This window comes from Cervus canadensis, chromosome 19, assembly GCF_019320065.1.
Source record: "Cervus canadensis isolate Bull #8, Minnesota chromosome 19, ASM1932006v1, whole genome shotgun sequence".
Taxonomy (NCBI): Eukaryota; Metazoa; Chordata; class Mammalia; order Artiodactyla; family Cervidae; genus Cervus; species Cervus canadensis.
The window spans coordinates 4,497,424-4,525,132 of NC_057404.1; the positions used below are offsets into that span (position 1 = coordinate 4,497,424).

At 41.2% G+C, this 27,709-nt stretch overlaps 1 protein-coding gene across 1 annotated transcript in view; it reads right to left on the minus strand.

Moving 5' to 3' along the window:
- Positions 1 to 684: 684 nt before the first annotated feature.
- GRXCR1 (glutaredoxin and cysteine rich domain containing 1) overlaps positions 685 to 27,709 on the minus strand; it is a 116,603-nt gene continuing 89,578 nt past the window's right edge. The window contains exons 3-4 of the mRNA XM_043438599.1: positions 14,261 to 14,326; positions 685 to 969 (exon numbers count right to left, since the gene is read on the minus strand). Coding sequence (XP_043294534.1) covers positions 790 to 969; positions 14,261 to 14,326 — 246 coding nt within the window. The 3' untranslated portion in view covers positions 685 to 789. The remainder of the gene's footprint in view (positions 970 to 14,260; positions 14,327 to 27,709) is intronic.

Sequence of the window (27,709 nt, forward strand, 5' to 3'; positions counted from 1 at the left end):
ATATTGTGAAGGTGATTTATTAAAATCATTCATAAAGGAATCCATCAGAGCACAGACATGTGTACAAATAGGTATTAGCTGATAATTATAGTAAAATTTACTTTTGTCTACTTGGCTAATATTTTCTACTATGTGTTCAAACTATGTAATATTTTGTGTCCATCTCAAGAAAGTGACAATAGTATAAAACAGCTTTAAAAATATAAATTCAGAGAAGTCTTCTGGCAGCTTTTGCATCATCACCAAGAAATACATTCAATAACATTAATGATTTATCATTGATTATCATCAGCCCCAAGACTATTTTTACAGCTTTAAAAATAATTTACTGCTTAAGCATAAGTAAGATATTCGTCTCTACGAACCAGGGCTGTCTTCTCCACTGCAGCTGAGGCTCACATATTAATAAAAGGTATGCATCTGGAGAGCTGAATGAACTGATCCTAGACAACAGGGTGGCATTGTGATAGACACCATTGGATATATTTTATATTTTCTTTAGAAAATCAAACACAGTTAGGGAATCAGACTTTGAATATGTTGGAACTTTATCAGGTCCTCCATTAACTCCAATTAGAAACCAGAGTCTAGCACGGGGCTTGGCACACAGTAGCTGTTGAATAAATATTTATTTAACACATCAATGAAAGTCATGACAAAAATTCCAAACAAAGGCAATTATAATAGACAAAGTTTATTGATTAATCCAGAACATGGCCATTAAAAAAAAAGTATAAACCAAGTCATTGCTTTCAGTCAATGAAACCCGGTGCTCCGTGGGTGTGGACTCTAACCCAGGCAGCTCTGGCAGCGCTGAAGACCGTTCTCGTTGCAAGCCGTGCACTTCAGGGCCTTGAAGGAGTCTGTGAAGCAGTTTCGGAACACCGACATCTTGCTTCCGTGGCAGACACAGCACGGGAGGAAGCCAAAGCCTCCGCAGGAGGGGCACTCGTGCGGATGCTGCACTCTCTGGGCGGGGGCGGGAGGACAAGGACAGGATCTGCGTTAGCACGACAGCGCCATCAGCCCCCCTGCCTTCCCGCACTGTGGGCAGTTACAGAACAATGTCAGCAAACGACGGCGGAGGACTTGCAATCATCCACCCCTGTAACACACGAGAGACGCGCAGGAGTGCTCTCGAACATTCCCCTCATGGTCTCATTGATGGCATCGGCACCACAAGCCTGGTGCGTAAAGGCTGGCACATGTTAAAGGGCACATCATTTGAAAACTTCCAGAAATCCATCGTACGAAAACACATATTGACAAATCAAAGAAATTCAGAAGATGGTAATTTGCCTTAAAGGAAGACACTGTAACGTTCCTTTTAGTATCACTTTCTAGTTTTGTATCTTTATAGAATAGCAGCACTAATAGTAAGTCTGGAAAATTAGAAAAAATAAAAGCTGGATTGGAGGAGCCTCTGTCAGCTGAAGATTCATCATCATATTGAACGTATAAATAATGCTCTGTTTTTTAAAAAGCACTTCCAAATGCACCATTACATAGAATCTTCTCTCCGCGCATCCTTCACACGTAAGGTTACCTTCTTACGTAAAGCAGCTAATTCAAGCATCACTGCGCTGCGCTTTGCTGAGTCACTCAGCCGTGTCCGACTCTCTGCGACCCCATGGTCTGTAGCCCTCAGGCTCCTCTGTCCATGGGGATTCTCCATCCAAGAATCCTGCAGTGGATTGCTATGCCCTCCTCTACCATCATTACCTTCTTTTTACATTTAAAGAAACAGACATAGAAATCTTGAGATTTATCTAAGTCCACAAAACTACCCACCATAACTGTCAGCCTTTCTACCTCAAGTGAAAATAAAGTACCCGCTACAGCAAAATGAAATTAACTAGGAAGCACGCTGTTGTCGCTGTTGTTTGGTCGTCACGTCCAGCTCTTTTGCGACCCCATGAGCTGTAGCCCCCAGGTTCCTCTGTTCGTGGGGTTTCCCAGGCAGGAATACTGGAAAGGGTTGCCAGTTCCTTCTGCAGGGGAGCTTCCTGACCCAGGGATCCAACCTGGGTCTCCTGCATTTGCAAGTGAATTCTTTACTATTGAGCCAACACGTTAAGGATATTTTGAAAATTTTCCATACACATTCCCATTCTCTTTTTTGAACATATAACCTCTGCTGAGAGTCCACAAGTGGCAACCATCTGCTGGTGGGAGCTTACGAGCCATTACAGAATGAATACAAAGAGAATGGGCGTTAACACAAGCTTCTGACTTGCAAAATAAGAACTCTCAGCAATGTTTGAAAGCCGGCTTTTGTGACAAGAATAATTGCCAAAATACACTTGGGAAATGTAGATACACACACATGCACACACAGGCAAACATATCTTATATACTTAGTTATACATACAGATTTTCTCTGGAAATTCACAATTGTACTTAATAACGTCTCCAAGAAATCCAACGGAAAAGGAAACCAATTAACTAGGTTTAACCCACCACGTTGCCAGCCAGAAATTCTTTCCTAGAAAGCAACTACAATTTTCTCATAATCAGTACCCTGTGGGATGTGCTTTGGGAAAGAAACATTAAGGATCTGATTGCTTTAAAATTTATATATTTCCAGACCACTTTTCAGAGCTGCATATTCTGTATTCAGTAAGATTCGTTTACAGTTACGATTTGACTTTGTTATTAGATCAAGATAGCAAAATTCATGTCATATCTTATTTTAGTAATGGAATTACTTTGATGGAAAGTAGTGATTTCTAGTCAGAAGGACACAAACAAGAAATGTTGTCAAGTTTGTAGAGATTCAAAGCTCTTCCAAAAAGTTAGATTGTATGTAGCAATTTAGTTTCTCTGTAGCTGGGTTTTTGTCGTTTCATTGTGCAAGAGTTGACCAAAAAATGGTGCATCGGACTTATAATTTTGCATGATATAAAAATTTCTTTAGAAAAAAACTTTGAATAAAAACAAAGGCAGTGAAGAAAGAGTGTAGTCTAAAAACAAAATATAAGAGAATTAGTAATGCTCTTCTTATCAAATTTTAGAAAGACTATGATAAGGTAGATAGGCCCTTGACATGTGTTAGAACCAGGTCAGAGATTATGTTAAAAATATTTAATGACTTACACAGAAATAACACCAACTAGTCAGAAAGGACTTACAAAACCCTGATTCTAGGATGTCACCCATTAGTGCTGGATTGTAAATAGGGTTGGATTTCAAGTAGAGTTGGGATCATCAAATTTTGCAACTAAAAATATGTGATGCCCAGTTAGGTTGAATGTCAGATAGACCATAGATAAATTTTTGTGTAGATATGCCAAAGATTACATGGGACATACTTAAACTGAAAAAATTTTTCATAAGTTTAATTGAGGTTTAAATGTAAGCAGACATCCTATTTTTATCTGGCAACCCTTATAGGGTAGTTGCTTTTATGGAAGGGGAAGTCTTGGGAGTCTTAGAGTAGTAGCTATTTAATAAACAGTATAAATCTTAACAACAAGTATAAACATTTCAATATTTTAAAATTCTTCAATAGCATAAGATTTTTCCCATAAAATATATTTGTGCTGGCAAGCAAAGAACAACAAAGCTAGAATGAATGCGAATGCTAGGGAGTTTCTTAGGCTCATTCACCATCTGTGTCACTTACTCCAAAAACCAGGCTCTTAACACAGAGAAATAATAGTAATAATAAACACACAACCAAATTAAAAATTATTGAAACCAAGCAGAACCCTATAAGGCTTTCCTGGGGACAAATACCTTCCTACCTCACCCCCCGCCTCTTGTTTATAGAAAAGCTTTAGACTCCTAGCCGTCCCTGAGTTTCAAAGAGAAAATTTAATCAGAAAAGTGAAAAAAAAAGCAGAAACAAATGAAAACAGTCAGGCAAGACAAAATAATAATAGTTTAACCGTGAAATAAAGTCAACTCCTTTCGTTACTCCTCAAGGGCAGAAGATAATATCCTGAGCCGTATCCCTGAATTGTTTTGCAGATACTAAGATTCCCACCCCCACCTTGCCACATCAAGAGTTCGTTTCTCAGTCATGTCAGACTCTTTGCAACCCCACAGACTGGAGCCCACCAGGCTCCTCTGCCCTTAGAATTCTCCAGGCAAGAATACTGGAGTGGGTAGCCATTCCCTTCTCCAAGTGATCTTCCTGATCCAGGGATCAAATCCCGGTCTCGTGCATTACAGGTGGACTCTTCACCATCTGAACCACCAGGGAAGCCTCAAGTGGAAGAGGTGAACTGCATGCTGATCACTAGTATGTAGACACCAGGGAGGTTGGAATGAGAAGGTTGAGGATGTTAACTCACCCTGTCCCCTCACCACCAACCAATCAGGTGGACGTCCATGAGCTGATCAAACATCCTATGACCCTGTCCCTCTCTTTATCTTTAAAAATCCTCCCTTGAAAGTCATTGAGGAATTCAAACGTGAGCTGTCCATACCTCTTTCTTGGCCCCACACTGGATGCCTCACAATAAATGCTGTACTTTCCTTCACCACAACCTGGGAGGAGTGGATTAGGTTTACTGTTTGGGCGGGGGGACCCAAATTTGGTTTGGTAACATTATCTTATATCATGGGCTTGGAACGTGACTTACAAAGATTACTCTCAAAGGACCAAAATATCAAATGTTAAATACATGATGAGTCTGCTATTTAACAACTTCTCTGCAATTCAGAGGAACTTCCCCGGTGGCTCAGATGGTAAAGCGTCTACCCGCAATGCGGGAGACCTGGGTTCAATCCCTGGGTCAGGAAGATCCCCTGGAGAAGGAAATGGCAGCCCACTCCAGTACTCTTGCCTGGAAAATCCCATGGATGGAGGAGCGTGGTAGGCTACAGTCCATGGGGTCGCAGAGTTGGACATGACTGAGCAACTTCACTTCACTGCAATTCAGAACACATAAATTTCCTAAAATGAAGTTGATACATAAACACTAAAAGCCACAGTGTCCATTTTAAAGGGAATCACGGATAGACCAAGGTCATCCTAAAACAACTTTGTCAGAATTATGCAATGCTATGGTAAGATCTGTCTTTTGCTTAAAGGGTTGTTGAGACAATTTAATGAGTAAATTCATGTAAAGTGAATGGAATGATTGGGACGGGGAATACATGTAAACCCATGGCTGATTCATGTCATGTCATCTCCCTAGTAACCCATGAGCCGATCTACGATGTTTCTCCCTGTAACTGGTAGTCTCCCTGTTCTTCCTGGGAGTGAAGAGCTCTGCTGCCGTGTCCAGCCTGCCATCTGCCTCCCAGCAGCGGGATGCTGCTCCAGGACCTCCTGCTTCAGACGTGGTGGTGTCCAGTCCCTCAGCCACGTCTGACTCTGCCGCCCCATGGTCTGCTGCACGCCAGGCTTCCCTGTCCTTCACCATCTCCCAGAGTTTGCTCAAACTCGTGTCCATTGAGTTGGTGATGCCATCCAACCATCTCGTCCTTTATCATCCCCTTCTCCTGCCTTCAACCTTCCCCAGCATCAGGGTCTTTTTTCTAATGAGTCAGCTCTTTGCATCAGGTGGCCAAAGTATTGGAGCTTCATCAGTCCTTCTAATGAATACTCAGGGTTGATTTCCTTTCGGATTGACTGGCTTGATCTCCTTGCAGTCCAAGGGACTCTCAAGTCTTCTCCAACAACACAGCTCAAAAGCATCAATTCTTCAGTGTTCAGCTTTCTTTCTTGTAAGAGAGATGTGTAAAATCTCCCATCTATTAAACTGCTGATGTATCTGTCACTGACTGTGGGCTCTTTGTTTAGCAAATACAGTAACTGCAGGCCTGAAGGCTGCAGCCCAGCAAGAGTCTAGATCCAGCATCTGATGTAATAGAGACTACCTCATTTTACAAATGATGAAACAAAGATTTTTAATGAGTAAAATGAATGTTCAGATCACAGAGGAACTTGAAAACAGACTTCCACTTTCAGTGAAGAGGTTGGCTACAGACGCTTTGATCTTCAAACAGCTAAGAAATCTAGAGTAGCTCTTCAGTGTCCTGACACCCAGCAAAGCTAGAAACCAGGCAGACCCGGTTGCTGACAGCGCCCAGGAGGAGTGCTGAGTCCACAGAACGCCGTCCTCTTCACGGAGGTTTGGATGGAGGCCTGTTCTGTAGGGGCAGTAGTAGTGCTCCTGCTCCGTCACATCCGACTCTTTAGAGGTGGACTTTAAGAAAAAAGGGGTAAGAAATCATCCTCCCTCTTTATCTCTATCTGTTCATCTATTCATGGAGAGGGACTTAAAAAAAATAAAAACCCAGTGGGCTCATTCCACAAATAAGTTCACATTGCTAGGCACTGTGTATAGCATGGGAGATACAGCAGTGAGCAAGAAATTTCCCTGTTCTTTTAATAAGTAGCTCTCAGCTACAAATGAGGATTTATTAGTGAAATATTGACTAGTGATGACTAATCTTACTGAGTGGCTATTACATACCAGGCAATGTTCTATTCACTTGACATGAATTCACGCTAAATCTTCTCAACAATCAAGTAGAAGGCAGATCTCATCATAGCGCTGTAGAGATTCTGCATTATTTGAGGATGGCCTTGGTTCCCTGGTGGCCCAGAAGGTAAAGCGTCTGCCTACAATGTGGGAGACTGGGTTGGGAAGATCTCCTGGAGAAGGAAATGGCAACCCACTCCAGTACTCTTGCCTGGAAAACCCCATGGACGGAGGAACCTGGTAGATGATGGTCCATGAGGTCACAAGGAGTTGGACATGACTGAGCGACTTCTCTTTCTTTCTTTCTTTCCTTCCTTCTCTCTTTCTTTCTTTATTCCTTCTTTCTTTTGGCCTGTTTGTGATTCCATGTAAAAATGATGATGTAGCTTTTAGTATTTATATATTAATTTTATTTTAGGAAATTTATGTGTGGTCTTTGAATATATCCACTCCATACCACAGTCACCTAAATTGAAGTCCCCAAGAATTCCCTAGCCTCTAACAAAGGACCAGAGGATAAGGGTGGAGTTCATGAATGATTGTGAAATGGGTTTATTTTGTGGCACAAACTCAAATTTCATAAATACGAAGAGCTTTCTGCAGTTCTCTAATGCAGAAACTGGATGTTAAGATCAAGAGTATTCAGTGTTTTCTTCAAGATCAATGAATGAATGCACTTCTTATTTTTAACCTCAGATCATCTAATCTTATTTTAGGAGTACTGGGAACTCTCTTAAGTATTCTACCAAGGAAGAAGCAACTTATCTGACTCTCTGTAACCATAAACTCCCTCATCCAGGTTATCTATGAAGCAGACTCACTCCACATAACAGATTGTCACAAAAGTGAACACTTAGCACATAGTCATCTCTGGATGATCCACCTTTGTCTATATATTTTGTTTTAAACTATATTCAACCATTTAAAGTTGACTCTAAGCTCAACATTCAGAAAACTAAGATCATGGCATCCGGTCCCATCACTTCATGGGAAATAGATGCGGAAACAGTGGAAACAGTGACTGACTTTATTTATTTTGGGGGGCTCCCAAATCACTGCAGATGGTCATTGCAGCCATGAAAAAAAAAGATGCTTACTCCTTGGAAGGAAAGTTATGACCAACCTAGACAGCATATTAAAAAGCAGAGACATTACTTTGTCAACAAAAGTCCGTCTGGTCAAAGCTATGGTTTTTCCAGTGGTCGTGTATGGATGTGAGAGTTGGACTGTGAAGAAAGCTGAGCACCGAGAAATGGATGCTTTTGAACTGTGGTGCTGGAGAAGACTCTTGAGAGTCCCTTGGACTGCAAGGAGATCCAACCAGTCCATCCTAAAGGAAATCAGTCCTGGTGTTCATTGGAAGGACTGATGCTGAAGCTGAAACTCCAATACTTTGGCCACCTGATGTGAAGAACTGACTCATTGGAAAAGACCCTGATGCTGGGAGGGATTGGGGGCGGGAGGAGAAGGGGGCGATAGAGGATGAGATGGTTGGATGGCATCACCAACTCAATGGACATGGGTTTGGGTGGACTCCGGGAGTTGGTGATGGGCAGGGAGGCCTGGCATGCTGCTGTTCATGGGGTCACAAAGAGTCAGACACAACTAAGCAACTGAACTGAATTGAACTGAACAACTATTTAATTCAGCAAATGCTTGTTAAGTGCCTAGGAGGCTAGTCTCTGTCTGATCAAGCCATTAATAAGCAGAATCGTTCCTGATCCTTGATTTGCAGTTATGAAATGCTGACACAGTGGAAATTTGTTATTGTATTCCTAAATGTATAAGCCAGATTTGTGAATCTGATTCTTGATCCAATGGGATGTATGGCCACAACCTTATTTAAAAAGATGTTCCAATTTCAGAAAGAGGCAGCCAGAGCCCATGGCCTGATTGCCTAGGTAAGTAGGTGGTACTCGGCTGCTGTAGTCTCTGAACATGCTGTGGCCACCCACTCCACGGAGAGGGAACATCACCCAGAGTGTTGCCTCTCCAGGGAGGGTCGGGCCAGCCTCTGATAGCTCCAGCACCTCGCACAGACAGCCTGTGCCATTTCCAGCATCCCTGGTGTGTAGTTGAGAATCTCACTTCTGTTCTTCCTGAACGACAAATCAGGCTTTACAAGGAAAAAAAAGTACTGAAAATGAACACTATATTGGCAGCCTCATAGCAATGACACCAAAATGTTTGCTCGAATCTTTAGAAAAACAACAAGGCAAAAAAGCGCAGTAGAGCTTCTCTACCATCTGAGATTGTTAATTCAGTGTCTGCCATAACAAGGTGCTTGCTAATACATCTCAGGGCTGACCTGACTTCCTCCGTGTGGGTACCAGCAGGATCAGCTATCCATCTCAGTTATTGTTTGAGGGGGAATACTTAGACACTCTTTTCTTTTGATCTTTAGCTTGTTTATTAATGTAAGTAAATACACAAATAAATTTTACCCCCCAAATGGTGTTTTAATTCATCCTTTTCACCCAAGCATTCTCTTACAGAAAATAATTCATTTAATCTTCTTTCAGCTAGCTTTATTGAACCCAAGTCTCATACCAGCTACTGCCATATTTCACTTGCTTCTGCTACCCATGTTTGAAGCCACTGACAAGTCTTCATCAGCGAATCATGCCCCCTCAGGTTCCCAGGGCAAGTTTCACTTGGGCGGGATGTATGCTAGAATTTTTAGGCCAGAAAACTTGAGATGATTTGCTGACACCATTTTTGAGGACCCAGCTGCAGCTGCTAAGCCACTTGCCTCTCTGTTACTGGGGTAACTGTTAGAAACTGGGGCCTGAATTACAAAGACCAGGGGAGTCACGGTCTGCTATGCAGCACCCTAGGAACAGAAAATTAGAACTCGGTATGAGCTCTCTGGTTTCTCTCCAAATGTATTGCCTATTTGCCCATCTCCTGTACAATGCCATACTAGCATAAGAGCCAAGTGTGATGAATCTGTTCCCTGGACCTAATACTCTGCCTATCTCCCAGTAATCTTCTCACCTGGGTCTTAGGTCCTGTCACATGTGATCAGAGTTCCCAGACACCAACTTGCCAACTAATTTGACAGTGAAGGCAGCACAGATTCATGGTCAAGGTCAAGGAGTCGGGTTTAGAATCTTGAGCCAAACACTATTTACAGGGTCTGGAGCAACTAACCTAATCATCTGGGCCTCCGTGGCCTTGTCTGAAAAACAAAAGACGGTCACAGAACCCACCGTACAGTGTTATTTTGAGGTTTGATAACTTAATACATGTAATACCAGGAACAGGAACAGTGCTGGCCACTTAGAAAGAACTCCAATGTTTCCTACCTCAGGAATATTTGTCCTGTTTCATTGCCGAAAGCTAATCAGAAGAATTGGATGTGCTTGGATATGAATCTTGTCTTTTATCCACTTTTCCTGGTTCTTCCAACTGCTTCTCCAAGGCTAGTCTCTTTCCCTGGGTAAATTTGCTTAAACCCTAGCCCCTTCACAGGCAGTTTAGGGCTTTCTGGGTGGCTGAAAATTCTCTACCAGTTTTGTTATACGGGCAAAGCAGCCCAACAGAGTTACAGCTCTTACAACTCCTATGAGTGGTAGAAGCCAGTACCATACCATTGTATTTCAACATTAAGAATGTTTCTGGATTATTTATGGCATCTGTAGAATTGAGACAGACTTAATGAAGAGAATAAAATCCTCTTTCCAGGATTCTTTGAGCTGAGAGAGAGAGGTTATGTTAATATATAGCATGATAGTATTAATCAAGTTGCCAAATAAAGGAATTATAGACTCAAAGGAAAAAAAACCCATGAGTAGCTAAGATAAATCATCAATCTTTAAAAAGAAGAGTAATGAGGGACATTCACTCTATAGGACTCTAAAAGGAATAAAAATAGTATAGTACAATATTGGTAAAACAGGAACAAACAGATCAAGGGAAATTATGAGAAAGCTCAAAGACCTGAATATATATATGGGGACTTACTATAATATAAAACTGGCAGCAGACATCGGTTGGATTATTTAAAAAGCAAGAAAGTTCCAGAAAAACATCTACTCCTGCTTTATCGACAATGCCAAAGCCTTTGACTGTGTGGATCACAACATACTGTGGAAAATTCTTCAAGAGATGGGAATACCAGACCACCTGACCTGCCTCCTGAGAAACCTGTATGCAGGTCAAGAAGCAACAGTTAGAACTAGACGTGGAACAGACTGATTCCAAATAGGGAAAGGAGTATGTCAAGGCTGTATATTGTCACCCTGCTTATTTAACTTATATACAGAGTACGTCATGAGAAGTACTGGACTGGATGAAGTACAAGCTGGAATCAAGACTGCTGGGAGAAATATCAATAACCTCAGATATGCAGATAACACCACCCTTATGGTAGAAAGTGAAGAAGAGCTAAAGAACCTCTTGATGAAAGTGAAAGAGGAGAGTAAAAAAGTTGGTTTAAAGCTCAACATTCAGAAAACTAAGATCATGGCATCTGGTCCCATCACTTCATGGCAAATAGATGGGGAAACAGTGGAAAGAGTGACAGACTTTATTTTCTTGGGCTCCAAAATCACTGCAGATGATGACGGCAGCCATGAAATTAAAAGACGCTTGTTCCTTGGAAGAAAAGTTATGATCAACCTAGACAGCATATTAAAAAGCAGAGACATTACTTTGCCAACAAAGGCCCTTCTAGTCAAAGTTATGGTTTTTCCAGTAGAAAATAGAAAATTCCATCCATTTTCTCACATGTATGTATGAGAGAGTTGGACTATAAAGAAAGCTGAGCACTGAAGAATTGATGCTTTTGAACTGTGGTGTTGGAAAAGACTCTTGAGAGTCCCTTGGACAGCAAGGAGATACAACCAGTCCATCCTAAAGGAAATCAGTCCTGAATATTCATTGGAAGGACTGATGCTAAAGCTGAAACTCCAATACTTTGGCCACCTGATGCGAAGAACTAACTCATTTGAAAAGACCCTGATTCTGGGAAAGATTGAAGGCAGGAGGATAAGGGGATGACAGAGCAGATGAGATGGTTGGATGGTGTCACCAACTCAATAGACAGGAGTTTGAGTAAACTCCTGGAGTTAGTGATGGACAGGGAGGCCTGGCATGCTGCAGTCCATGGGGTCACAAAGAGTCAGACATGACTGAGTGACTGAACTGAACTGAAAACTGGCAGAACAAAGCAATAAAGAAATAATAGATTATTTAATAGAGGATGCTGGAAATCTCACTATGTATAAGAAAATGGAAATGGATTCTCCATTAATGAAAGAACCAGATGTTAACAAGTATAAAGTGAATAGAAAAAAATGTAGGCTGATATCTTCTGACCTTAAGACAGAATGATACTTCATAAATAAATGTTAAAAAGCACAAAAATAAGGGAAAATGGTGGGTTAGATTATATCAGAAGGTTTCTATTGGATGAAGGACACCAAGAAAGAATCTAAAAATAGGAAAGGAAATATTGACAATAACTAAAACCAACAAAAAGTTAACATCTAGACTATTGAAGGATCTTCTGAAAGCCAACAACAATAGCAAAACTTCCAAGGTTTTTAATGGGAAAGAATAAGAATGTACAACATAAAGAAAAGAAAAGAAAGAAAGTGAAGTCGCTCAGTCATGTCTGACTCTTTGCGACCCCTTGAACTGTAGCCCACCAGACTCCTCTGTCCATGGGATTTTCCAGGCAAGAATACTGGAGTGGGTTGCCATTTCCTTCTCCAGGGGATCTTCCTGATCCAGGGATCAAACCCGGGTCTCCCGCATTGCAGGCAGACACTTCACGGTAATATACAACATACAGAAGAAGAAATTTAAAAATTTAACAAGCATACAAGGAAATGCCCAAACTCAATGGTTATCAGAAAAACATTAATTAAAATGATAAGGCTATATATCTTTATCCCTACTACCTTGGCAAAAATTATGGAACAACGTAAAACATTGTGGGGCGTGTGGAAACATAGGAAACTTCTTTCACTGTAGGAGGGAGTATTGGATGGTACAAACATAATGAAGCGCCATCTGGCACTACCTGAAAAACTGGGGACATGCATAAGCTATTATCCAGTGATTTCTACTCTCAGAGAAGTTCACAAACAAATGTGGCCAAGGTTACTCCTTGCAGTAGTTTATCTGAAGGAGAAGTTAGAGGATAGCAGTGGATGAGCAGATAAAGAATAGTATATGGGCTACGTACAGCTGCCCTGTCCAAAATATAAGCCATCAGTCAGATATGGTTCATCATATTACTTATTTAAAATTCTTTATTTGATTTGAATTTGAATCACGCAGAGTTAAATAAAATAAAAATTCAGTTCTTCCGTCACACTAACTATTCTTTAAGTGCTCAATAGCTACATGCATCCAGTGACTACTATGTTGGATAGGATAGAGTAAAAACATCTCCATCATCAAAGAAAGCTGGATTCAATTGTACTGTCATGGAGAAGTATGAAGCAATTTTTAAAAAAGGGATGAAAGTTTCATGAAAGGCAATATAGATGGTTCTTAAAAGCATAGTGCCTATAGAAAGGAATTTGAAACACAATTAGGTGTGTTACATAACATCATTTGTATAAATAAAAGTGTGCAGAAAAAAATAATAATACACATTGAGTTAAATCACCTAAATTAAAAGGTACATGTTAACCCAAATTGATGGTTTCCTCAAATTGATGGGACTGGAGTAGAGTATAGGGGCAAAAGGGAAAAAACAAACCCATCTGCACAGACTTTAGAGCTGAGAGGAGCTTTAGGTTATGAAGTACACACCATCATTGCGTTTGCCCTTCTGGGCAAGACTACAGTATGAGTAAAACATGATTCCTAACACCGAGGAGCATCTAATTCATTTGGGACACGACTCAGATGCTCAAAGAAGAGTAGTAAGAAAAATTAAATGACTGTGACAAACACCTGAGAGAAAGAGGGATCCGGGAATGCGAAGGTGGGAGAAATCTGGAACGATGCAGGAAAGATGTGATGCTGCAGAGGGGCCTTGATGATGGTGGAGGAGAGTGAGGCAGTGGAACAACAGCAGGCTAGGCAGACAGAAGGAAAGGTAGTAAGAAACCATGAAGTGGAAGGAATGGAAGAAAATCAGAAAAGAGGTTAGCAAGGCAGGCCGGCCCAGAAAGAGCGGGCCACGGCACATTCCACCACGTCACCACACTGCACGGTTCAGCTGGGAGGGTCTGAGTCATGCTCACTGGCCCAGAAAATGACTAATGCACCTCTTCCACTCCCAAGATGACCCAGTTAGCCTACAAAATATATGTAATTTAATTCTGCATATACAGAGAAACAGGCTGATAAAATTGAGAGAGATTGAAGACTTTCTGGGTACATACTGATTTGACACATTATATATCCAAATAAATATTTCTGAGATGTTGTAATTACAAGCACAGGAACAGAATTAGAAAGTGCACTTTTGGAGAAATAACTTTTTCTGTTATCTTTAGAAACGATGAGCTGGTCTTTGGGAAAAAGGAAAATAATTTACATAAAAACGTTATTTGTGCTTCCAGACAATGGCCTGACTTGAAACACCTCATCACCATCTCTATAACAGAGAATTAGGTTCTAATAAAGCTGACTGGCATTTTCCCCTAATACCATGAGGTTGTTAGACGCTAACACTACGCACTCTTGCTGGAGCAAACCTCACGGCAGGTGGGAGCAGATTAAAACTGCCACACGTGTCCTGTTTCATATTTGTAAGAACACGCAGGGAAAAATTCAATTAGGGAAACTCAATTACAATCAGAATGTGTTGAACATTTTGATTACTAAAAATAAGTTGCTAAAAGCACAATTACCTCAATTTTGGTTAAGAGGTCTTGCAGTTCTCCTGATTCGTTCATTGACAAAATTTTCTCAGCACCCTATTAACAAGAGAGGGTAGGGGAGAAAGAAAATCCATTTTGTTAGTATTTGAGAAAAAAAAGTTCTAGACGGGAAAGTTTTACCCAGAAAATACTGGACAGGGTTTTTCACTTCAGATCTAAATAAACCTAAAACCAGTCTTCCCTGGAGGCTCAGTGGTAAAGAATCTGCCTGCCAATTCAGGGGACGCAGGTTCAATCCCTGGATCAGGAAGATCCCCTGGAGAAAGGTATGGTAACTCACTCCATTATTTTTGCTGGGAAATTCCAAGGACAGAGGAGCCTGGCGGGCTACAGTCTACGGGGTTGCAAAAGAGTCAGACTTGACTTAGCAACTAAATAATAATGACAAAACCTAGATCCAGGAAACCAAAGGAGTAGAATGTCTCTTTCCTTTCATATATTCTCCCAGCTAGTAAGGCTAATGGTGGGCAAAAGGAAGATTGTCAGCAGAAGTTGAGTGATGGGAACCCACAGCTCTCAGATGAAGTCCAGATATGGAAGATTCCAGCACACCCTTCAGAGTTGTTCAGGAAGCTGAAGGCAGCCGCCTGGGAAAGGAAGCCTCTGAGCAAATCCCCAGCCTGGGCCACCTCTGCCCTACTCCTGGACCGCCCCTCCCTGGAGTCATACATGTAAACACCAGAGCGACTGATAGTAATAATGAAATTACTGAGCATCCACAAAAGTACATATTGTGCGTAGACACCCAACATCATCTAATTTGATGTGGTGGATTCTCTTAATGGTAGAAAATGATGGCTGCTATCCAAAAGTCTATAAGCAATAAATGCTGGAGAGGGTGTGGAGAAAAGGGAACCCTCTTACACTGTTGGTGGGAATGCAAACTAGTACAGCCACTATGGAGAACAGTGTGGAGATTCCTTAAAAAACTGGAAATAGAACTGCCATATGACCCAGCAATCCCACTTCTGGGCATACACACCAAGGAAACCAGATCTGAAAGAGACACGTGCACCCCAATGTTCATCGCAGCACTGTTTATAATAGCCAGGACATGGAAGCAACCTAGATGCCCATCAGCAGAGGAATGGATAAGGAAGCTGTGGTACATATACACCATGGAATATTACTCAGCCGTTAAAAAGAATTCATTTGAGCCAGTCCTAATGAGATGGATGAAACTGGAGCCCATTATACAGAGTGAAATAAGCCAGAAAGATAAAGACCAATACAGTATACTAACACATATATATGGAATTTAGAAAGATGGTAATGATAACCCTATATGCAAAACAGAAAAAGAGACACAGATGTACAGAACAGACTTTTGGACTCTGTGGGAGAAGGCGAGGGTGGGATGTTCAGAGAGAATAGCATTGAAACAAGTATACTATCAAGGGTGAAACAGATCACCAGCCCAGCTTGGATGCATGAGACCAGTGCTCAGGGCTGGTGCACTGGGAAGACCCAGAGGGATGGGATGGGGAGGGAGATGGGAGGGGGGATCGGGATGGGGAACACATGTGAATCCATGGCTGATTCATGTCAATGTATGGCAAAAACCACTACAATATTGTAAAGTAATTAGCCTCCAACTAATAAAAATAAATGGAAACAAAAAAAAGAAAATGTGCCTCAGTGAGATTTAATAACAATTCCCAGGTCTCCCAGAGAAAAAGCAGAGTTGGAACTAGAACACGAGCAGGGGATTTGCTCCAGAGCTGATGTTTTCAACTTTAAAATTTTACGTGAAAAGGACAACAGAGGCCATGTATGTACTTTCCCACAAACCCATCGTGTCTCTTGGGACTACTCATTTTCCTTTCCCTTCCAGCCTCTACCTACCTTTACCCACTCTATTTCCCCACATCCAGCCATAGACAGGAAAGAAGGAAGACATTATTATTTCCCATCAAAGACAAGACCACTTCTGTGTTTTGCACATCATATCCCCGGCAAAGACTAAGTGTTGAATCCATTTTTGATTTGGGGTAGGAAATGGCAACCCACTCCAGTATTCTTGCCCAGAAAATCCCATGCACAGAGGAACCAGATGGGGCTACAGTTCATGAGGTCACAAAGAGTTGGACACGAGTGACTGAGCATTCATGCGTGCCATTTTTGATTCATCAAGACAGACAGAAATATCATCAAATAAAAAAATACTTCCTGGATTCCTGTTTGTGCCGAAGACACAAAGACTCATTTAAAAAATTAAAAAGGCCCTTGTGTTAGGAGGTTACAATACATTTTTATGTAAACACACAACCAAGTAACCCTCAAGAAGAATGGGAGATGACTGCTCAGTGAGTGAGACAGGAAATGGATGAACCAGGAGATGCCAGCAGGGAGAAAAGAACATCTGCTTATGGGGAGCAGAAAAGACTTTCTGAGGTTGTTGGCATTTGATCTGGACTTTGAAGATTAGGTGAGGCTTTTAAGACAGGCAGGAAACTCCACCAGGGATGTATGGGAGTCTTTAGTCTTGTGTTTCGTTTACTTGAGTTTATTTTATATTGGTCCTAGTGGTAAAGAACCTGCCTGCCAACTCAGGAGACATAAGAGATGTGGGTTTGATCCCTGGATTGGCAAGATCCCTTGGAGGAGGGCATGGTAACCCACTCCAGTATTTTTGCCTGGAGAATCCCATAAACAGAGGAGCCCGGTGGAGCCCTGGTGGGCAGAGAGTCAGACGAGACTGAAGTGACCTAGCACACATATCATCTTACCCACAGTCAGGAATGTCCAACAAAGCACAGTGAATGAACACACAGGGCTACAGAAAACACATTATCTTCCTTTGTCTGTCAGTGGTTTTGCCAGGAATACAGATATGACTTACTTAGAGTGAGAACAAACCAAGGAGACATCAAAACAAAACATTAAAAGCCTAAAATGTGGTAATAACTGGTATATTTTACTTTTGCTACATTCTAATTCTTTTAGGAGTTACAGGGGGCATGGGTTCTCTGCATAAACTAAAATGGGAAAAGCCTCAGGAAATTTGGTACATGAACTAAGCAGTAAGGAGAATATCTGACTCATTTTTCTTCAATGAAAGAAAATGTACCCCAGTGACTACAAAAAATATGAATGTACCCACGCAGCCATCATGCATCTGCTTCCCAGATCTTTCCTTATCTTAGGAAGGTGCCTTAGTCTGCTGTTTAGAATACCATGCACAGGTCAGAAAAGGACTATCTCACTACCCCCAGATGCATGAAATTTACTCTCTTCAGCTGAATCGTTCCAGCACCATCAGGACTTCAGGAGCAGACTCCATGTTTCATGAGACTCTCAGGCTGTGCTCACAGAAGCCATGTGACGAAAGGCGTGAGAGTCTATGCTGCTGGAGACATCTGCATGGCTGTAGCACAGATGCTGGGCCAAGTTCTTGAGGGAGGAGAAGCTCTGCTCCCCAGTAGAGACCTAGGAGCTAAGAATTTCCGCCCCCGTCACCGCAGCTGCTCGCTGTGGCCTCTGCCGCAGCTCCACGCGGCCGGACCGCCCCGGTCTCCTTGGGAGCAGCCCGCTGGGCCCTGAGCTATGTACCGAGCTGTCACAGCAACCAAAATCGCCTGCTTGCCCACAGGGTTCCACGGCTGCACCTCCACCTGACCCTGTCCTTGCTGAATCTAAGTGCAAGTTCCTACAGGGAGGACAAGGGCATCAAACGGTGCGCTCTCTGCTCTTCGGCAGCAGCAACAAGATGGGCATCTCAGCCTCATTGGCAAAGACTATGGGCTTTCGTGGTGACTCACCAGTAAAAATTCTGCCTGCCAATGCCTGCCAATGCAGAGAAAAACTAGAGTCCTCCCATCCCGAGACTTGGGACATTTACCAGGGCGACTCCCAAACTGATATTTACCAAGGTAACTCTGTCTGCACTGCATTTACATATTCCAGAGGTCTTATTCCATACTGTTTTCCATCGAGAGCTTTCCAACTATTACTTGACCAATAATGAAGCCCTTGTGTCCATAAAAGGGAGTGTATTTCCTTAAGCATCCCCATTTTGGGAAAACAGTCTTTTTTGCTGGCTGGTATTTGGCTAGGAATGTCACATGTGAGTTTGTTGCTTTTAAAATATAATTCCACATACAATTCCACGCAAGTCGAAATTAATTAATGATTCTATTGATTGGCACAGTTTGCCAAGACTGCCAATATACCTGTGGAAATATTTCTAGTATATTTTTCAATTAATGTAGAATCACAGTTTTTTTTCTGAAAATTAATATCTTCCTGAAAATAATGATAATAGCGATGTGTTAAGTGGTTTACAGACACTGGCTCTTTTAATTATCAGTGTGAAGTAAGTATTATTGTCATGATTTTTTTTTTCTGGTTTTACTTTATTTTATTTATTTATTTTTTTTTTTTGCAGTGGGTTTTGTCATACATTGACATGAATCAGCCATGGAGTTACATGTATTCCCCATCCCGACCCCTGCTCCCACCTCCCTCTCCACCCGATTCCTCTGGGTCTTCCCAGTGCACCAGGCCCGAGCGCTTGTCTCATGCATCCCACCTGGGCTGGTGATCTGTTTCACCATAGATAGTATACATGCTGTTCTCTCAGAACATCCCACCCTTGCCTTCTCCCACAGAGTCCAAAAGTCTGTTCTGTACATCTGTGTCTCTTTTTCTGTTTTGCATATAGGGTTATCGTTACCATCTTTCTAAATTCCATATATATGTGTTAGTATGCTGTAATGGTCTTTATCTTTCTGGCTTACTTCACTCTGTATAAGGGGCTCCAGTTTCATCCATCTCATTAGGACTGATTCAAATGAATTCTTTTTAACGGCTGAGTAATATTCCATGGTGTATATGTACCACAGCTTCCTTATCCATTCATCTGCTGATGGGCATCTAGGTTGCTTCCATGTCCTGGCTATTATAAACAGTGCTGCGATGAACATTGGGGTGCACGTGTCTCTTTCAGATCTGGTTTCCTCAGTGTGTATGCCCAGAAGTGGGATTGCTGGGTCATATGGCAGTTCTATTTCCAGTTTTTTAAGGAATCTCCACACTGTTTTCCATAGTGGCTGTACTAGTTTGCATTCCCACCAACAGTGTAAGAGGGTTCCCTTTTCTCCACACCCTCTCCAGCATTTATTGCTTGTAGACTTTTGGATAGCAGCCATCCTGACTGGCGTGTAATGGTACCTCATTATGGTTTTGATTTGCATTTCTCTGATAATGAGTGATGTTGAGCATCTTTTCATGATTTTTGAAATGAAGAAACTAAAATATGAGGATGAGGGCAGTATGCCAGGCCTTTCTGTTAGTGAAATACAAGACCTGGGGTACTCCCTTATGCCCTTCATACTTTAGTTTCTTCATTTCAAAAACTGCGATAATAATGCTTACTTTGATAGTTTACATATGATGATGTGGCATATGTAAAACCAAAATGATAGCTATGATTGAGACTGAAGTTTGATTCTGCACCAGCTCCTCCACTGAAACGAAGTTCTCTTAGCACAACAGTTTACACAATGCAATGCCTTACATAAGATTTTAGAAGTGGCTGATACAATAAGTAACCCTTGCCTTTTTATTAACTATAAAACATTAATATTTGTTTTTGTTATTGTTTAGCCCCTAAGCTGTGTCTGACTTTTTGTGACCCCATGGACTGTAGCCCGCCTGGCTCCTCTGTTTATGGGAGTTCCCAGGCAGGAATACTGGAGTGGATTGCCATTTCCTTCTCCAGGGACCTTCCGGACCCAGGGATCAAACTCAGGTCTCCTGCATTTGCAAGTGTTGGCAGGTGGATGCTTCACTGCTCAGCCACCAGAGAAGCCCATGGTCTCCAGTGAATGTCAATGCAGAAATGGCTCTTGAACCAAAAAATATACGATTTCATCTCGCCTGCTTAAAGCAGGTTCCTTTTCCCTCTCAGATGCCTCCCTGCACTTATTTTTCTCTCCATATTTTATTATGTCTTTGAGTGACTGGGATGAAACCCAACATCCTTAGCACAATCTATAAAGGCCTTCACTATCCTTTTGGACCAACCTTTCCAGCCCTGTGTTGTAATACCATATGCTGATACTCTGAATTTTTCCCATTTTCCTGGACACACCACATCCTTGCATAAAATAAGATAATATGCCTTTGCACATGCTTCATCCTTTTGCACAAAGTTTCTCCTATCCTCACCATCGTCTTCCGGAAAATTTCTATACATCTTCCCAAACCCAGTGGAAATGTTACCTTCTCAATGAAATGTCTTTGATTTTCTAAGACACAAATCTCTGCTCTTGTCCCACCGCACAGCAATCCTAGTGGTGATGACAAGGGCTACAACTTCTTCAAGGATCAGCTCTTTGCGGGGTGCGCTATACACACTCAATAAATATTTGCCAGATTTATGCCTTCTATCTTTTTGTAGTAAATGCAGTAATAAACTCCAAATGTTTCTTATAATAATTGCCACTTAAAAAGGAAAATAAACAAGGTCATGAGTCAGTACGTACCCTGGTGGAGGTAAACTTGCGAAAGGGACCTAAACAGAAAGACAGATACCTAGAGGAGACAGAGGGATGAAGACAATGCAAATGATTTCCTCTAGTTTTCACTTCTCTCATCTGGGCACATGCTAGGGAGCAAAGAACAAGCCCCTGGCAGCTGACTTCTGATGAAGCCCAGGAGGCTAGGACTGTCAAGTCCTGGCTGCTAAAGGACCTTTCCGCTGTGTAATCAGGAGAGCAGATGGCAGAGCTGGTGTTTAAGCAACTCAGCTACCACGCAGCAGGGTGCCTGCCAAAGGATGTGTTCAACAAATGTGTATTGTCATGGTTGCCATGCGCCCCAGAAGGGAAGGTTACATCCGCCCTGGAGATAGGCCACCTGAGCCCAGCTGACAAAGGCAGGCCTGACTTCAGGAATTAGCTTTGGATCTTCTCCAGCACATGAACAAACTCCACCGAGGCCCTGGTATTCTACACGAAACACTTAGGCTTGGAACATGTTCAAAGCAGCCGGAGCAGTATCCCACCAGTGTCTAAAAAAACCAGTAAAAGCTCCTGTGGATAATTTCATTCTAAAAAGCACAGTTTTCCTCTGTCCCTGGCAGGAAGAAGTAAGTGTAAAATTAAACTAGCTGACTTGTTTTGTGCAATTATATAATACAGACTTTTGGTGTTAGAAAACACCTGCCAAAGACTGATTTTAGTTTTATGTAATTAGTTTTTTCAGTGTGGTTCTAAAGAACAACTTCCTATGGAGGTTAATCTTGATTATTTTTTATAATAAATCCATATCATCAAAATAAACGTTCATAACAATGTGTATTATTTTCTTTCCTATGGCAGAAGGCCACCTCTCCTTTTGCTTTAATATTAGTATCAAATCATATAAAAGTGATACCAAGTTACCAGGCTAAAAGAAGATAGTATTGAGGGTTGAGCAGAATAAGCCAGAAGATTGCATTATTTAATAGATTTAGATTGTCACCTACTGCGTCACAAAATTTTCTCCTCATAAATTGAATTTTAGAATACAGTGATTAAGTTCAGAAAGGTTTTTTTTTAAACTGAGATACGATTGACATATAGCATCTTACTGTTTTCAGGTGTATAACATGATGAGTTGGTGTTTATATACACCATGAAATGATCGCTACAAGAAGTCCGGTTAACGTCCATCACCACACATCGCTACAGTATTTTTTCTTGTGATGAGAACTTTTCAGATCTGCTCTCTTAGCAATTTTCAAATATGCAGTATAGTACTATTAACAACAGTTACCATTCTGTACATAATATCATATAACTTATTTGTTCTATAACTGGAAATTTGTACCTTTTGACCCCCCTTCACCCATTTTATTTCTGCCCACTATACCTTTGGCAAACATCAATCTGTTCTCTGTATCTATGACTTTGGCAGATTCTTTTTTCTTTTTGTCTTGTGGGGGTTAGACTCCACAGATAAGTAAGATCATATTGTAGCTTGCTTTCTCTGACTTGTTTCACTTAGCATAATGCCATAAAAGACCATCCATGAGATCGCAAATGGCAAGATTTCCTTCATTTTTATGGTTGAAAAACATATATGTATCATATTTTCTTTAACCACTTATCAATTGATGAACAGTGAGGCTGTTCTGTATCTTGGCTATTGTAAATAATGCAGAGATGAGCACTGAGAGTGCACATATATTTGGGGTTAGTGTTTTTGTTTTCTTCAGATAAACACCCAGCAGTGGAATTGCTGGATTGTATGGTAGTTCTGTGTTTAGGTTTTTAAGGGACACCCATACTATTTTGCATAGTGGCTGCACCGATTCGTATTTCCCCCCATAGCGTACAAGGGTTGCCTTTTCTTCACATCCTTGCCAGCACTTGTTATTTCTTGTCTTTTTGATGACAGTCATTCTAACAGGTGTGAAGCGATGTCTCAGGGTTTTGACTTGCATTTTCTTTAGGATTACTGACATTGAGTACCTTTTTATGCACTTGTTGGCCATTTGTAAGTCTTTTTTGGAAAAATGTTCATTCAGATCCTCTGCCCCTTTTTTAATTGGATTATTTGCCCTTTCACTATTGACTTTATATTTTGGATACTAACGCCTTATTAGATGTATGATTTGCAAATATCTCCTCCCATTCTGCAGATGGTTCCCCTTGCTGTGCAAAAGCTTTCTAGTTTGAGGTAGTCCAACTTGTCTATTTCTACAACCAAGGGATTTTTTAATAAGACTCCAGATTAAATCCTAGGATCTCCACTTACAAGTTAATTTAACTTGGACAAAAACTCTTTAAGACTCAGTTTCCTTATTTGTAAATTGTGTATAATAATATGTACAGTGTTGTCAGAAAGATGGCATGAAAAGATATGAGTCTATAATTTTGTATAATGCATGATAGGAATTCAATCAGTAGTCATTTACTTGTTTATTATTATTATTATCATTATTGAACTCCCCAAGAACAGTTATAAGCTAGAATCTATTTCAAGCTCTCAAAATCTGGTTCACAAACATTTCCCATCCACAGTCAATAAATAATAAAAGGTACATGCAAGTCAACAAGTCTCACAATTGTTTTGGGGTAATGTCACCATAAAGGAATGTAATAAACCGGGGGGGGTGGGCTCATATAAAACAGTGGGATGAAAAACTCAGTTGTGTAAACTATTGAAAAGCTGAGATACTTGAGGACTTTCCAGACAATAAAAGTTCTTAGCTAAGTTGTAGAATGGCTAAAGTATTCTTTATTATGGGATATTTAGCAAGCTTTCAACTAGGACTCTGAAGAGTCAAAAAGGGACAGTTAGTGAAAAACTTTGTTGATGAAAATTGAGTTGACTATTTTTCTGGGACACATGGATATTTAATTACTCAGCAGGAAAAATATTTTAGAAAGACTCATATGGTGAGGGTAATTGAGAAATATAATTAGTTGATCAAAATGTCAGTTAAAATTTCATCAATAGGAGGGAGCTCCTACTTGAATGGGGTTTAACCCAGATGGGATCCAAGGATGTTTAAACACAGATGGGTTAACTAAAGAATCATCACTGCAGCAGTCAATGAAAATCACTTTATTTTGTACATTATTATCTTAGTAAATATGAGCAAACTCCAGGAGATAGTGGAGGACAGAGGAGCCTGGCGTGCTACAGTCCATGGGGTTGCAGAGAATTGGACAAGACAACAGCAATGCAGTAAAATTATCAAAAGATCAAAGCACCACTCCTACCTAGCTGCTACCTAGAAAGACATCTCTGTAGTGAAGTTCATGCTCATGAAATAAAGCAGCTATACTATTTTTTTTATAAAGTTCTACCATGGAAAAGGGTCATGGCTTATCTAATATTTTTGTTTGTTTAATTTATGAGAATAAACCCAATGCATCTTTCAGGATCACAGAAGGAAATTGGGATGTACAAATAATTTAGCTGAAGAGGATTTAATGAGGGCCCCACTTACAGAAGTATGAACAGCATTAAGTAAAGCAACAGGCCTGATGAAGCACCCAAGTGCTGGCAGAAAGAGGAAGCTGTTACTATGTTTGAGTTTAAGGTATACAGAGCCCAACAAAAGATGTAATCATGGGAAAGGGACCAAGAGGAATTCAAGGTCTGCCTAAGGGGCACCTCAGAAGGAAGGGAGCAGAGAAAATAAATACCGCTGTTTCCTGCCTCCCGCAGATTTCCTGCTCTAGTCTCCTGACTGATGTCAGAGGGCAAAGCACTTGAAGTCAGACCCTAAAGGCATCTGAGTGGTGCAGTTTGTTAAGTTTGCCCACAGCAGACCAGAGAAGGAGAGACAGAATCTGGAAAGGAAAACAGAAAGTAACGACCCCAGTCAGCCACAAATCAGACGATTCCTTACATTCTACTGGGACTCCATTTATTAAGTGTCTTCAGAACAAGAGAATAACGATGATGGTAATCCTCCTTTAATCCTAAGGGGAAAGAAATCATACCAGTAACAAGATCTGCTGAGAAGGTTGTAGCACTGGGGTTAAACTGGTGGGCTCAGCCGCACATTAAATCCTGTCTCGGCTACTTATTTGCTGTGTGAGTCTGGGCCGTTAATCCCTCCAAACCTCAGCCTTCTCAGCTAGAAAAGGAAGAGAAAAATATCTCTATCACGCAGGGTTGTAAGAAATAAATGAGATAATGCTTCTTACGTGTTTAGCATGGCTTCCCTGGTCGCTCAGGCAGTAAAGAATCCACCTGCAATTCAGGAGACCCAGTTTCGATCCCTGGGCAGGAAGATCCCCAGGAGAAGGGAATGGCAACCCACTCCACCCTTCTTGCCTGGGAAATCCCACGGACAGAGGAGCCTGGCGACTACAGCTCATGGGGTCAAGTCAGACCCAACTGAGTAACTAAACAGGCACACACAGAGCCTTGCAAATTAAAATATTTGTTTCTTCTTGTTTTCAACAAACCTGTATAAGTCATGGATGTTTCATTTAGCTTAATTTCAGAAATGTGTTTGGAAAGACATTGTCAGTTGCTTTCTTTTCTGAAATCAACTGCAGTGACCTTCTCACAGTGGGACTATCTTCCTTCCATAATAGTATGGGGAGAATACTAATTACCTCTGCTCCACTGTTATTATCCAAACTCCAGTCTCCTTTGTAGTTAGAAAATCCTCTGAGACCTCTTTGGGCAGAGCATACAGCGAGAGCCTATTTTTCTCAGCCTCTATGTGATTAGGTGCAGCCGTAGGACTAAGTCCTTGCCAGTGAGATGTGAGCATAAGTAATGCAACAGCTCCCAAGCCACGCTCTTAAATTAGGCAGATTGTCTTATACTTTCTCTTTTAAATAAGCCAGGAATCATGGAGTGAGGCTCACCCTGAAGGGAGGTGCAGTAAGTTAGAAGAATCGCTAATGGAGAAGAGACAGTCTGTACCCCTGCACTACCTCCAACTCAGACTTCTTTGAGAGACAACTACACATCGTCTACCTTGTTTAAAAGAATAACCTGTGCATGATTTGGGCTTCCCAAGTGGCGCTAGTGGTAAAGAACCTGCCTGCCAATTCAGGAGATGTAAGAGACACGGGTTCAATCACTGGATCAAGAAGATCCCCTGGAGGAGGGCACGGCAACCCACTCCAGTATTCTTGCCTGGAGAATCCAATGGACAAAGGAGCCTGGCAGGCTCCATGGACCTCATAGTCCATGAGGTTGCAAAGAGTCAAACACGACTGAGTGACTTAGCATGCACACACATGCATGATTCACATAGATGATTGAAAAATAGATATATAGACTGATATAGACATATAGATATGTATGCATGATATGCATATATATGTATAGAAAGAGAGAGAGAGAGATTTATGTTGAGGTAAGCTAGAGATAGAGACAAAGAGATAGGATGAGGAAGACATCAGAGAGAGTGACTTAGAAATCACCACAAATTCTTGGGTACTGCCCAAAACTTAAGTTATTTTTTTGTTGTTGCTTTTAGCTACAAGATTTAGGGGAAAAAAGTAAAATAGAGTGACAATAATAACCTTATCCAGAGAGAATTCTTGTAGCTATTTTTAGGCTCTTTTCCTCCATTTCACCAGAGACTTTTCTTGCCGGGACTATCTCCTGTTCCAGAAAAGCAGATCAAGGCCCTGATTTTGAAGGCAGGTTCAAGAAGGATGAATCAACTCAGGTCTCTACATCAAGACTGAGAACAAAGCTTGGTAGTCCTTTATCATCTCCTTTTGTTCTGGCCTCTGTGACCTCCAAAGAGACCGTGCTTACAATTTTCTCAGAGTACAAGGCTTCTGTGATTCATCTCCTGGCTGTTTCCGTGGGTAGGACTATGCCAGGAGGGCAGTTCTCAAGGGATGTGGGAGGAAGGAGTTAGCGCAGTGACACCGCAGCGGAGCCTAGAAGCCTCTTCTCTAGGCAGAAGCTTAGTGAGCGTGTGCTCTGCAAGCGTCACTCTTTTAATCTGCACTGCTTCCCTGCAAGCTGTCTTTTAAAACCCTAGTTGTAAAAACAGAGAACCTAAAACTCAAAGGAATTGTGAAAGTATTATGAGTACCTGTCCAAGGTTACCCTACAACTAACAGTTGGCACGGTCAAGATTGCAACCTAAATCTCTGTGTGTTAGTGGCTCAGTCCTGTCTGACTCTTTGCAGCCCCTGGACTGTAGCCCGCCAGGCTCCTCTGTCCATGGGATTCTCCAGGCAAGAATACTGGAGCGGGTAGCCAATCCCTTCTTCAGGGTATCTTCCCAACCCAGGGATCGAACCTGGGTCTCTTGCATTGCTGGCAGAATCTTTACCATCTGGGAAGCTCTAATCTAAGTCCACCTGGCTCCAAAGTCTATGCTTTTCTTCACCAAACTTCACTTTTTTCACTTATAAATATATACATATATATGTTTTAAAAATAATAGCTATCTTTAAGGGATACTATGAGGATAAAGCATGATACTAACGCACATTGTTACTGTTTAATAGAAAGTGGTTAATAATAGTATCTGTTAATATTAATATACTTGCTATTATTATTATTATTGCACTAAACACTATAAAAGCAATATGTGATAAATTTTGTCTAATGTTAACTGATAGTAGATAGTAAAGAACATAGATCTTAGACCTTGTCATTTCTGAAGCCTCACGGAGTGTTTCAGCATTTCATTTACGCCCTCAGTGCAGGCAGACTTATGCTGTAAAGTTCTGGCCTGTGCATCTCTATTTTCCTTCCTGTGAAGCAAAAAGCAAATAGGTTGAAATAGAGGTCATTTGTTAAAGGACCTAGGCTCTAGGGACTGTTTCAGGGACTCTAGAGAGCAAACATATAGTCTCTTGTTTAAAAGGTGGGATAATCCATGAAATGATCATTTATCTTCCACCCATTTAATAAGGCAAAGTACTGTCACAGATAAAAGATAATATACTAAATAATAAGATAAAATAAATTAAGAGAAATGAA